Here is a 13,367-nt window from a genome sequence, read left to right as displayed (position 1 = left end):
AGTTGCATGGTAATTTATCCATGGTGAAAACATCCTCATCCCACACCCATCATGCCCTCCAATCTAATGTTTCAGCATTACTTGGAAAGGATGATACACTATTTAAATAACCAAAAATAATGGATTTAATTTAAATGTGTTGCTTGTTACATTACAACTAGGAAACTAGTTCAGATATAATGCAGCAAACTTAAAAAAAAAACCAGAAGACATCTCCCATCTGTTTAACAGGAAGTTGACAAACATTTTAAAAAGTAATTTTTTGGAAATGTTTCTGAATAAATATATATAAAGTAGATGTAGAAAAATTCTTTCAACTGTAAAAAAAGTATTTTGCAGGGTACAGGTATAGAAACATTAGTGTGCAATACTGGGGGGAAATGCAACAAGTACAAATACTAAGGATTCAAATATCTGCAAGCTTGTAACCATGAACTTTTGAAAGGCTAGCAAAATAAATACTTGACATTGGAAACTACATTAAGATCTTGCATTTTTCAAGGACTGCCTACGTGTTACCACTAGAGTTTCCTTCTTTTGCAGGATCATGATCTCGTGTGATATTTTTAGAATTCTGAAGTAAACCCATTATGGCAGCCACTTTAGTATCAAGCTGTTCTTGAAGTTTCTGCATGCGCAGATCAATATAGTTTGTTAATTTCTTCTCCATCAGTTCCATACGTTTGGAGATTACTTCTTCCACATAGAGGCAAGCAGGTTGTTGTTCCACTCTGTAAGAAATAGATGCATAAATGTTACAAAGACAAAATAGGGTTTTTTTTTTTTAACGCACACATTCTTTAGTATATATTTAAGATGCTTCAATGGAAATTAAGGCACTGGAGAATCAGGAAATTAGATCCAAAGTTCATTTTCGGTTAAATACAATGTCAATGAAACAGAACTTTTCCACTTTCCACTGTGGCTCACTTAGATCCCCAAAATACCATTTATGGGGGAGAAACAGAAAAGCTCCATTCCATTGACCAAGGGTGTCCAATTAATGGAAAATGTAATCTGAATTTAGATTAAAAAGCAAATGTTACCTAAAATATACTATTCCAAATTGCTAGCCAATGCAAGCATGGAGATACCAACCATTTTTTTTTCATTTTCAGAACCAATTAAAGCACAGAGTCTAAAAACTTGCATTGAAATCATTGTCATACCAGTATATAAAACTCAGCGACACAAACATTTAGGACTAGATGCAAGTTTTAGTAAGTAAAAGTAATATGAAAATATATGGAAAAATGTGCTCCACTCAGAGCTCACCCTTGCAGGAACTTGCCTGATGTCCTTGTTTAAAACAAGGCTACACAACAGATCTGAGTTCAAGAAGTTAGGTTTTTGCAGAATTCCTGTATTTAAACCTTAGATGGATGGATTTGTTCCTGACCCTTACATTCTCCTGACCCTTACATTCTAAGCTACCATTCTGAGAATCTAATTACTCAGTTCGGTGCTCAGTTCTCAAACATGTATAATAATCCAGCAGTCAAAGACTGGGGTTGGAAGAAAATTACTTTCTGCTTATTATTTATCTGGTCTGTTGGTCTGTCAAGACCAACCATCAAGATAAAAAGTTGCATACCATACTAAGGCAAAAACTAACCGAGCAGCTTCAGCTGTGTGATCTTCAGATCCAGAGTTGTTCTCATGGTGTTCATTCGTTTCATCTATTCGCAAGCGATTCACTTGTCCGCATACAGTTTGAAGAAATGGAAGGAAAAATGTTGAACTGGATGCGTTTGAGGTTTCATTTGCTTGCTCTTGTAAAAATGATGACACCAAGCCTTTAAAGTCATTTTGAGAAAGTATGGAATTATGCTGTGATGTGAGGACCAACTGAGATTGCAAAGCACTATCTGTGCTAGATGTTTGCTTGTTTATATTACTGTAGGTTTTTAAATCTTCTGGAACTTCCCCAGCTGTTGAACTAAATTTAAGAGCAGCGGGTCCACTGGGCAAGTGGTTTAGTCTTCCAAGATCAGATGCCTTTTGCAATCCATCAACAGCATGATTGTTTTTAAACCCAAATCCTGTTCTCTCAAAGATATTTGGTAACTTGCTTCCAAAAGAGAGACCATTCTAATGGAAATAAATTGCATGAACTGGTTATATATGAAACCGTATAAACAAATCTGTGAAGAATAGTGAATACACATCTGTTACAATTAGCCCATCTTGAACTGACTCACCAACTGATTCACTGCATTTTCGTCACTGCTTTATCACCCCTCAGTTTGGTGGATTATTTAACTATTTCCCTCTGCCCTCAGTTCTTGGGTTTCTACAAACCACAATAACTATCAACATAATCACTGACACGAGATGAATGAGATAGACCCTTTTATAGAGTAAAATAAATATGAGAATAAATATGAAGAAAAGGAGAGGAAGAATACTTTATCTTAAACGTGTGATGAGGGAGATAGTATATTGATTTCCATCAGTTTTTTTCACTACCTACTTGTTTCATAATCCTAGATATGGTTTAAAAATACTAACTTGTATCTTTCTTACTTGAGCTGTTCAACAAGACTAGGAAGTGAAGAATATACTAATAGGGACTGACTCAGTACACAACAGCACCAATTTAGTATTACAGTCTTAAACTACATCACACTTAATGGAATACTCTTGAATCTAGACATTGGGTAGGCCAGTTCGTTGGTGGGAAACTCACAGGGAATACAATGGGTGGGCTAAGCACATAGAAAATGGGGCTGGGGGGGGGGGGGGGGGGAAGAGAGAGAGATCTGGTTATTTTCATTTAAAACCAAAAATAAAATGACTGTGTTTTAACTATTATTGTGATAAACCGCAAGAAAAGCCTGTTATAAACATTTTAATAAATGAACTGTGGCTTCCTCAGAGGCTTTTCAATACAGAGGCCCTTCCTCAGTCATCCAGGAATTTCACTAGTATTTTATAAGCAGCACCTTACCTTTTGTTGAAAGTGAACCATATCCAGGAGCTGCTGAGCACCAGGTGACAATTTTGATCCCATAGATTCCATTATAGATTGCACTCTGTCCAAGTCAATGCCAGATCCTATTGCAGAAAAGTCTGGAACAGGTTTCATAGAAACTTGAACTAAGATTCTGCTGATCAGTACTTTATGTTTTTCTTTGATGGACAGTAGCTAGCAAAAAAAAAAGTACACACCATTGTAGTAAAGACTGGTGAAACTGTTAGATTAGTTTGTTACTTTTTTATACAAAACAATCCAGAGTCTAAAAGACAACTCTTAAAACTCAGCAAAGACACAAACTTCTTCTACAGCTCTGATTATTAGCTCCAATTGATGGAGGGCCCTCTGTCAGCACACGGAGCCCAGAAAATACTGGGTCATCACTAAAATTGCTATTAAGACTGATACAACAATAAGTATATAAACAGCATCATAAAGATGAAGTAGGATGTACCATACTAAAACTTATGCTACATTAAAAATTGTCTTTAAATCCTGTGGATAATCATTACTCAAAGTCTGGTTATTCAAGCATAGTTTATATAAATTGTGTGACAAATGGCAAATGTACATACCAACCCAGTAAAAATGAGTTCCAAAACCAATGTTTACTGAATAATGAAAGGCATTATCAGGGAAGAAATTACGGGCAGATGGGAAGAGGAGTGTTGCTGAATCCTTTGCCCCATAACATGCACGTAGGTAAGGGGGGGGTTCTCAGGTTTGAAACCCCCCCATTCATGTCCGAAGCTCCGCCCACCCGTTTGTGGGTTTTAAAAACATTTTAGTGTTTTTTCGGTTTTTGGCCTGCAGGGGGCGCATTGTTTGGGCTAGCAGCACCAAACTTTCGGGGATTGTTTGGGGGACTCTCCTGATGATACTACCCAGGTTTGGTGAGGTTTGGTTCAGGGGGTCCAAAGTTATGGACTCCCAAAGGGGGTGCCCCCATCCTTCATTGTTTCCAATGGGAGCTAATAGAAGATGGGGGCTACACCTTTGAGGGTCCATACCTTTGGACCCCCTGAACCAAACTTCACCAAACCTGGGATGTATTATCAGGAGAGTCTCTTACTGATACCACCCAGGTTTTGTGAAGTTTGGTCCAGGGGGTCCAAAGCTATGGACTCCCAAAGCGAGTCCCCCATCCTCCATTGTTTTCAATGGGAGCTAATAGAAGATGGGGGTCCCATAACTTTGGACCCCCTGAACCCAACTTCACCAAACCTGGGTGGTATCATTAGGAGAGACTCATAAAGAAAGACTCATGAAAGTTTGGTGCTTCTAGCTTAACAATTGCACCCCTGACAGCGGGCACCCCCCAAATTTCCCCAGATTCTCATTTTAAATCCACCCTTTTCGGCAACGATTTAAAGGGAGAATCTGAGGTCCTCAGTTTAGAAGAAGAAGAAGAGTTTGGATTTATATCCTCCCTTTCTCTCCTGTAGGAGACTCAAAGGGGCTTACAATCTCCTTGCCCTTGTGCCCTCACAACAAACACCCTGTGAGGTGGGTGGGGCTGAGAGAGCTCCGAAAAGCTGTGACTAGCCCAAGGTCACCCAGCTGGCATGTGTGGGAGTGCACAGGCTAATCTGAATTCCCCAGATAAGTCTTCACAGTTCAAGTGGCAGAGCAGGGAAACCCGGTTCCTCCAGATTAGAATGCACCTGCTCTTAACCACTACGCCACATTGAAAGTGATGTTGCTTCAGGGTGGGGGATAATCCACCCCAAAACAGCATCACTTTCAATGTTGTTTAACTAGGGTCCCCAGGTTCTCCCTTTAAGGTGGATTTAAAAGGAGAATTTGGGCTCTCTAGTTTAAACGCCATTGAAAGTGATGCTGTTTGGGGGTGGATTCCAGCATCACAGCAGCTGCCTGGGAGGGGGCAAAACTCAGATTTTGCACCAGGCTCCATTTTCCCTCTATGCCTCTGCCCAGAGGGGAGGGGCAGGGCAGGGCAGGGCAGGGCAGGGCAGGGCAGGGGAGTCTGCCATCCCCGACCTCGGAGAGCTGCTTTTATAAGCACTAGGCCAGGAGCGGGGCTTGGGGAGGCGTGGCCATGCCCTAGGGGTGGGTGGGGGTGTGGCCCCCCCGAACCCCCTCATAAAAAATCTATACCTACATCCCTGCCCCATAATCTCCTTCCAGACCAGTTTTTCCACAGCTGGGCTCAAATCCAGGACAAATACAGATGACCCAGGGATAAAGGAATGCTCATATCATCTGCGCTTAGTAACTGAGGAGAATGAGAAAGGAAATATTCTTCCAGAATAGACTAGCTGCGGGCTCTGAAGACTGTGGGCTTTCTCCTGTTGCATGAATTGCTTCTGCCATCTGTCTGTGATATACAGAAATTACTCCTTATCCAACAAAAATTCTTCTGACTTAAAAAAAAATAGAATATGGTATTTTAGAGGAGGATATTTGCTACATCAACAGGAATAAGAACCTAATTGCCAAAAGGCATTTCCATATTAAAAAGAGAGGAAATTTATCTCTTCCACCGTCTTCCAGCGTAACCTAAAGCACTGTATCTTTCTTCCAGCAATAATATGTTAACTCAGATATAAAATACATAATATTTGAAAAACATTATTTCCAAAGTGAAGTAACAATTTATGGTACTTCCTACCTTAACTTTACAAGAGGTTGTGGGGCACTCCAATTTTAGATGTTTTTTGTATAATGTAACCTGGTCATTTTTGCTAGAAAATAAAATAAATAAGCTGTGATGCTTCTATAAAACAATGTTATATAAATGAATCAAAACAAAAAAGGCACTGGTTAAGTCTCATGTCTGTTTTTTAAGGTAATACTTGCATTTTTCTAACATGCAATAAAAAGTATTTCTAGAATTATAGATGATTGAACATTTCAGCATCTTTGATGTTCTCTATGTGATTTGGGTAAGTCCAAGTGCCTTATCAGCATCAGGCATGAAGAAAAACTGCTTTCTGTTTAATATTTTTAGTTCCCAAATATTTATTAAAGTACAACATGGAACTGATATAGGCAAAATTCAAAGACAGACAACAGAATTATTATAATACATCAAATATACATGCTTAAAATTTATTTCACACTACAGCTAGGAAAGCATTCAATTCGCCAAATTTATCAGACATTTGGCCATGTGATAAACAAATCAGTTTACATAGATGAGTACATTCTGTTAATTACACTAACCAATCCTCCTCCTTCAGGGTTATGGCCTTTTTCCAATTCTTGGCAAAAATTAGCTTTGAAGATGTTTCAGCATTAAGCACAAATTCACAAACATTTTCAGAACAGAATAATCCAAAAGGACAAAGCTGCTAACCTGCCATTTTGGATACCAAGAACTTTTTCTCCTCTACCAGTTGCATAATATTCTTCTTCTATATATACTTCCATATTCCGTGCTTCACTAATAATGCCAAGACTCATAATTTCTTCAGAACCGTGGGGATCACAGTGCAAATAGAGAAAACAAGGAGCTATGTTTTCATTACTTAAACATCCTTCCAGAACCACAACATTCTCACTATTAAAAAAGGAGAGACATCATATTTTTAGTCATGTAGTTTAAATGTAGTAGGTCCTAAAAGTAAAATTTTCCACTCTTCAGTATAGTTCACAATAAGCTGTACTTAACAGTCTAACTACATGTATTCAATGTATCTATAAGTTGTAAATATCACTTTCAAGTGTTACCAGTGAATAATCTTATATTTTAAACTGAAAAGCAAGTCTGTATGTTCAAATTAAATATTATATAGTCTGAATCCCAAACCTGCAAAATGCTAAGAGTAGTGATACCTCACAGACCTGTAACTGAATAAAAGCAGCACTATATTGATATGTTTGATGATTGAGCAGCTCATTGAAAAATTCTCAAGTCAGAAGTAGACTATAAAAGAAATTCAAGTCCTTAATAAAAAGATTGCATTTTTAATTGTTTACATATGAGTATGGGCTGAAAAGCATCTGAACTATCAATTCATATATTAGATTTAGACATCCAAACTTTCAGTTTTCACAAAACTGTCCAATTAACTTGTTTTTAGAGAGGGCCTTTAAGCTGGTATAGAAATAGTATCACACAATTACACAATTTAAAATTCCAACTATATGAATGCAATTTCTAATATTCTGCTTTTGTCATGAATTTATGTGAAATTTTCTTGGACACAATTTGGCACAAGAGTAATCTTTTTCATGAGGGCAGGTACATTACTCATAACTAAGCAAAATGTAGACACCGAGGAAATGTTCAAAGAACCATATAGCACCTTCTTCTCCCTAATGACATAGAACTGCTGGACATTGTACAGATGACACCAGTCAAGTACATATCTTAATGGGGAAACACATCCTTTATATAAGGTGACCAGATTTTAACATTGGTAAAGTGGGACACCATTGACCGGGTGTCTTGATTAAAAATTTGGTTTATATCAGTGGTTCTCAAGCTTCCTAAAGCCGTGACCCTTTAATATAGTTCCTTATGTTGTGGTGACCCCCATGGCCTCTCTAAACTGTTCATGAGTTCATCTGGGGAAGCGTCCCTCCATGAGCCTACATTAAAGGCTCTGTTTTCCTGGCCTTTTGAATTGGAGGAAAGAATGGGGGAGGTAGCCCTGCCCACCCGGCTGGGGGTTGCTCTGCTCTCAAGATCCAGGGTTGCTCTGCCCTCCGGGGATTGTGTTGCTCGGGGGGGGGGGGGGGGCCTGCACCACAGTGGTCCCCAAAACCTGCTTCAAAAACATGGATCCTCATGGATCCGCCTGGTTTTTTCGCTTGGTCACCCCAAAATCACCACCACACCACACCTCAACCCCTTTGCCACGTGTCTGAACACAGCAATCGCTCCTCCCACACTCCCTGGTGCCGCAGTGGCCCCAAAACCTGCTTATAAAACATGGATCCTCATGGATCCGCCTGCTTTTTGCCCTGTCACCCCAAAATCATCACCACACCACACCTCAAATCTATTGCCACATGTCTGAACACCGCAATCACTCCTGTTCAGACAGATAGGCAACAGCAACAATCCTTACTTGAGAGTAAGCCTCACTGAACTCAGTGAGGCTTACATCTGAGTAAATACACTTAAGGCTTGCACCAGAAGATAACACAGGGGAGAAAGAACAGGCTGAAGTTAATTATAACGAGAGAGAAGGGACGGCGACAATGAAGGAATGGGAGATCAAGGAGCAGACAAGAGAAGCACTAGGAAAAATCAGAGAGAGCCATTTCAGACTGGGATGGAGGAGGGGAAAGAAACTTGCTGGCAGTGTTGGGAGGGGAAAAGTTAAAATTGTGAATCAGCTGAGCTCATGCAAGCAGCCAGCCTGGAATTCAGTGTTGTTCAGTAGAATTCAGCTCACCCATTCTGCAGGGAAGGTAGCTACTGAGTGAATTACATTTCCCAAGTCGCATTGGGTCACACAGTCGCATATGGGTCCTCCTCTCCCCTCCCCCTTTCCATGATTTCTCTCTGCTTTACTCCCCCTTTCCATGATTTCTCTCTGTTTACTCTGTAAACAAACTGAAAAAGGCAGAAACCCTGCAGGAGGCAGAGAGAGCGGCTGGAGCCTGGATCCCAAGGACAGTGAGTCTCTCGCCTGAGTCGCCTCTCTTTGAGTTGCGCAGAGCTCCGGGTTCAAAAGCAGCTTTAGGACAGAGAGCAGAGGGGTGAGCCAGCTGTAGCCAGCGGGGGAGGGGACACGGAGTCTCGCCTCGCTGAAAGTGCTCAGGAGCTCCTGACAAGCAGCTTTGCAAGAGTCGAGGCAAGAGACTTTCAACTTGAAAGTCTTGAGAGGCAACGAGACTCACTGGCCCAGGCTGGCTCCGGGTGGCTCTTGCCACTTGCAAGTGGGCAATGCGGGCTGGCTGTGCCCGTGTGCAAGAGGAGCAGCCCGCCCGCCACCGCCGCTGCCGGACATACAATGGGGGGGTTCAGTGTGCCCGTCTGCAGGAGGAGCGGCCTGCCCACCGCTGCCGGCAGACATGCAATGGGGGGGTTCAAACCAGAGAAAACCCCCCCTTACCTACGTCCCTGGGAGCAGGGAAGCAAGCCGCAATGGGCTCTTGCAGCGGACCAATGGATTACCACCCGCAGCAACCGCTCCAAGTTTACAGCTTCAGTTTGCTCGGCTTGGCTCCCTCTGCGCAGAGTGCACTGTGGAGGAAAGAGTGAGCGAAGCGAGCGATTCTTTGCATGATGGAGGCGACGCGTGCTCCTCATGTGCTGCTGAAGGTGGGAATGGCGAGGCGGAAGCGGAAGCGCTTGCAGACTGACTGGCGCGCCACTCAAGCCACTGGCTCTGGATCCAGGAGCATGCGCACTCCTTGCCCTTCCCTGGCAAAAATCGGGACTTTTTTGAAACGCAGCGGGAAGCGGGAAAAAGTGTTCAAAATCGGGACAGCCCCGCCAAAAGCGGGATGTCTGGTCACCCTACCTTTATAGAAGATCGGATGTTTACCCCTATAATCTCCTCACAGTTAAAAAAATACCTCTTCCTGAAATGGAATAAAATAGAAGTGGCCCCTATAAGAAGTGAGTTTGTTCCAGGATAAACTTTCATGAGTCAGAAGGAGGAGATGATGAGTTGTATGATAGAGACCTGTTGTAAATCACTGTGCGAGCCCCTGTGTGAGTTGGTGAACAGATACAGCTGTAATATGCAACAAATGAAGAGAGAAGTCAAAAGCTGCAGCTTATCAAGACAGGACAGTCTTGATAAGCTGTCTTGATAAGACAGTCCCAGTCCCACAGTTCTCAGGTCACATTTCCAACGAGGTCCTTGGAGGGGGAGCACCTGCCTGGCAGGATGTGCTCAAGCACCCCATGGTGTTTTGGCACATGTGACAGCCCCAAAAACCAGTTTGCCCAAAACACCCTACAGCCCTCCTCACCAGCAACCCCTCCCCCCAATGAAGGGGGCAGCTGAAATGGAATGTGTGTGGCTCAAAGCACAATCCTCCTCATGCCCCACACACGCCTGGTGCAATATCATCTGAGATGTGACATGAACTTGCAGACCAACACCATGTTTCCATGCCTAGAACGCTGTTTAGCACCAGGGTGGTGGATGGCTAGGAGCAGCATCGCCCCACCCACACCAACTGACTCGTGCGAAAGAAATCAGAGTATTTTCTCCAGGCCTTTACTCGATTCTTTCAATGGAAACGGGCACCCATGCGAAGGGAGAAACCAAGATAAAACAGACCAAGATTCTAAAATACCAAATGTAACCTGTTATTATTATGCTGTGCGGAAACGACCTAAGGCGCTACTGAATTAGAATTAACCTGCAGAAAACAGGTGAGCAAAGAGCGAATTCGTTTATTTCACAACATCAACAGATAATGTAGGCGCAGAAGGCATAAGAGGAATATACTCTGCAAAAGCAAAGGTTTTCTTTTTGCCCCCCATTACTTTCTTTCTGTAATGGGTAGTTGGCAACCATGATGCAGCTGAACAAAGAAAAATGCAAGCTTGAAAATGAAGGTCTTACTGCTCCCAGACAGATACCTTGGATTTGCCCTTCTTCTAGTGACAGAAGAGAGAAACATGAAAATGTTTAGGCTTTTTGTCTAAGGAGAAGGGCAACAAAAGACAATATAGATTAGAAAGAAACAGGGCCCTAGTTCAGGGGTCGGGAACCCGTGGCTCGCGAGCCGCATGCGGCTCTTCCGACGCTGTTCTGCGGCTCCATGAGCCGAACCGCCGGGCCCATCTTCGCCCGCCCTGCAAGCAGCAGGGCGGGCGCATCCCTCGCCCGCAGCCGACCAGGCTGCGCTGCGGGCCCAGCCTCCTGCCCACCTCGCTGGTTGCGAGGCGGGCGCTCTTCCGGCGGCCGGCCAGGCCGAGCCGCCGGACCCATCTTCGCCCGCCCTGCAAGCAGCAGGGCGGGCGCATCCCTCGCCCGCGGCCGGCCAGGCCGCGCCGTGGGCCCAGCCTCCTGCCCGCCCCGCTGGTTGCGATGGTAGGTAAGCTCTTTCAGCTGCCGGCCGAAATCGAGCCGCCGGACCCTTCTTCGCCATGCCTGCCAGCAGCAGGGCTGGCGCATCAATCAACCGCGAGTCAAAGAACCAGGCTGCGCTTAAGGGCCCAGCCTTCCTGCCCACCTAAGCTGGTTGCGCGGTGAAGGCGCTCTTCCGGCAAGGCAGTCGCCAGGCCTAATGCCGCTTAACAATCTTCTTCACCCGCCCCTGCAAGCAGCTAGGCCGGGCGCATCCTTCGGCAGCTGGCTGCCGCCAGGCCGCGCCGATGCGGCCCAGCCTCCTGCCACGCCCGGCTGGTTGCGCAGGCGGGCGCTTTTCTGGCGGTCGCTGCGGAATCTGGTCAGCCGGCCCCATCTTTGCCTGCCCTGCAGGCGCGGGGGGGTGGGGTGGGGGTGAGCGGGCGGGGGGGCGCGAGCGAGCAAGTGGGCAGGGGAGCGGAGGGGGGGCGTGCAAGTGGGTGGGTGGGTGAGCGGGGGAGGGTGAGCCAAATGGCTCTTTGAGGGGAAAAGGTTCCCGACCCCTTTCCTAGATTCCATCAACGTCAAAGAACCAGGTACGGCAGCATCTTCCAATAAAGAACTAGTTTGCCCCACCGTTTCTAAATGATTGATTGATGATGATGAACTTTGGGGTGTATTCTTTTTACTGCTATTCTGATGTAACCTATAAAAGTAAGAACACACTGTCATTTTACGTGGTTCCCCTGATGCTGTTTTGCCCGTCTGTTTGGCTTAAATATTTTGAACCCGTTACCCTGTTGTAACAATAAGGGTGACCAGAGGGAAGCAACGGAGGACCAACGACAAAACCCACAGATCTTTAGGTCCCTCACCCCACGGTAACGAAGGAGGCAGACTTCTGGCCTGCGATTTCTACCCTTCCGACTCATCATGGCCATAAGGCCTCTCAACGCGCCCCTCCTCGCTGTTTCCCCCCAACACCCACAGTTATTTCTTACCATCCTCCCCGCCCCCACCTCCTAAATCTAGAGAAACGAAGACCTCCAGTCTAGACCTCCAGTCTAAGGCAGTAAAACACACGCGCGCGCACACACACAACACAATTCACGCCCCGTCCTCACCCGTTTAGCGAAGGGCCCCAGAGCTCTCCAGCTCCGAGCTGCTCCTCTTCCGCGACGAGGCGCAGGACAGCGGCCAGACCCCCGCGGCATTTCCAGGAGGAGGAGGCGGAGATTCTGGGCCGGCGAGGGACGGCGCCGGGGGTCTTCTCGGAGGAAGAGGTCGTCGCCAGGCCGCCACTATTAGCCATGATAGCAACAGCGGGCATGGAATCCTTCGGGGTGGAACTAAGGTTCAGGGGAACGTATTTTCCGCCGGACGTTATTCACGCCGGGAACGTTCGCTGTTGTTGATTGGCTGCTGCCATCACGGATACAGGACGTGCGGTACAACATCGATTCAAAACAAAAGCCTCTCTTCCTGTATGAGGAAGTGTTAGAGCGATAGTCGCTTTTCATGCAGACCGGATTTCCTGGTGGCTTTTGCCATTATGTTGGTGATAGTAAGAGCTGCGCATAGAGAGTCGCTGGAGAAATCCGGGGCTTGATGGTTACGGAGAACTGGCAGCCCTGTATCTCTCCCCCATCCCCACAGAAGCAAGGGCAGAGGTTTATGCTCTTTCGGACACAGGTCTTCTTGTGTGGTGTGGGTGTGCTTTGCTTTGACTTTGTGCACAATTGCCTTGTAAATAAAGTCTCAGGGACTGTTGTTCCCACAACGCAGACCCGTGGCGGGGGCGAGGAAGGGGGGTGGGAGGTAAAGAAATCACATGCAGACAAGAGGGAAAATTGATTGCCATTTAGTTCCAATATCTGAATGTTGGGAGAGGTAGTCTGAGGGAAGAATATTTATTTATTCATTTACTTACATTATTTATAGCTCACCTTTCACTCCAAAATGGCTTACATCTCTCTGCCAGCATGGTGTAGTAGTTAAGAGCAGTGAACTCTAACCTGAATTTGAGTCCCCACTCCACATGAGCGGCAAACTCTAATCTTGTGAACCAGGTTTGATTCCCCACTCCTCCACATGGGCAACGGGCTCTTATCTGGTGAACTGGATTTGTTTCCATGCTCCTACAAATGAAGTCTGCTGGGTAATTTTGGGTTAGTTTCAGTTCTTTCAGAACTCTCTCAGCCCCACCTACTTCACAAGTGTCTGTTGTGGGGAGAGGAAGGGAAAGGTGTTTGTAAGCTGCCCGAGTCTCCTTACAGAAAAGAAAGGCAGGGTATAAATCCAAATTCTTCTTTTCTTCTTTCTTATCCTTACAGTAACTCTGTGACATAGGTTTGGCCGAGAGTGTATGACAGGCCCAAAGTCACTCCGCAAGCTTCCATGACACCAGTGGGGATTTGAATCTGATTTAAGATCCTAGTTTG

At 45.0% G+C, this 13,367-nt stretch overlaps 1 protein-coding gene across 1 annotated transcript; it reads right to left on the bottom strand.

Moving 5' to 3' along the window:
- Nucleotides 1-101: 101 nt before the first annotated feature.
- On the bottom strand, nucleotides 102-12,272 carry LG08H10orf88 (linkage group 08 C10orf88 homolog). The gene is made up of 6 exons (XM_048505680.1): nucleotides 12,051-12,272; nucleotides 6,297-6,500; nucleotides 5,610-5,682; nucleotides 2,951-3,148; nucleotides 1,616-2,091; nucleotides 102-731 (listed from the first exon to the last, which is right to left on the bottom strand). The coding sequence occupies exons 1-6, from the start codon at nucleotides 12,254-12,256 to the stop codon at nucleotides 509-511; spliced, it is 1,380 nt and encodes a 459-aa protein (XP_048361637.1). The 5' UTR covers nucleotides 12,257-12,272; the 3' UTR covers nucleotides 102-508.
- Between the last annotated feature and the right edge of the window lie 1,095 nt (nucleotides 12,273-13,367).

Source organism: Sphaerodactylus townsendi, linkage group LG08 (genome assembly GCF_021028975.2).
Source record: "Sphaerodactylus townsendi isolate TG3544 linkage group LG08, MPM_Stown_v2.3, whole genome shotgun sequence".
NCBI lineage: Eukaryota > Metazoa > Chordata > Lepidosauria > Squamata > Sphaerodactylidae > Sphaerodactylus > Sphaerodactylus townsendi.
The sequence above is the reverse complement of the archived record's forward strand: the minus strand, read 5'-3'. Positions and strand labels throughout refer to the sequence as shown.

Excerpts from the sequence above, each read along its gene's own strand:
- LG08H10orf88 (XM_048505680.1), bottom strand. The coding sequence starts at position 12,256 with ATGCCCGCTGTTGCTATCATGGCTAATAGTGGCGGCCTGGCGACGACC. Across the intron at positions 5,683-6,296 it reads CTTGGTATCCAAAATGGCAG|CAAAAATGACCAGGTTACAT; the intron begins GTTAGCAGCTTT and ends TTTATTTTCTAG. Across the intron at positions 732-1,615 it reads CACACAGCTGAAGCTGCTCG|AGTGGAACAACAACCTGCTT; the intron begins GTTAGTTTTTGC and ends TATTTCTTACAG.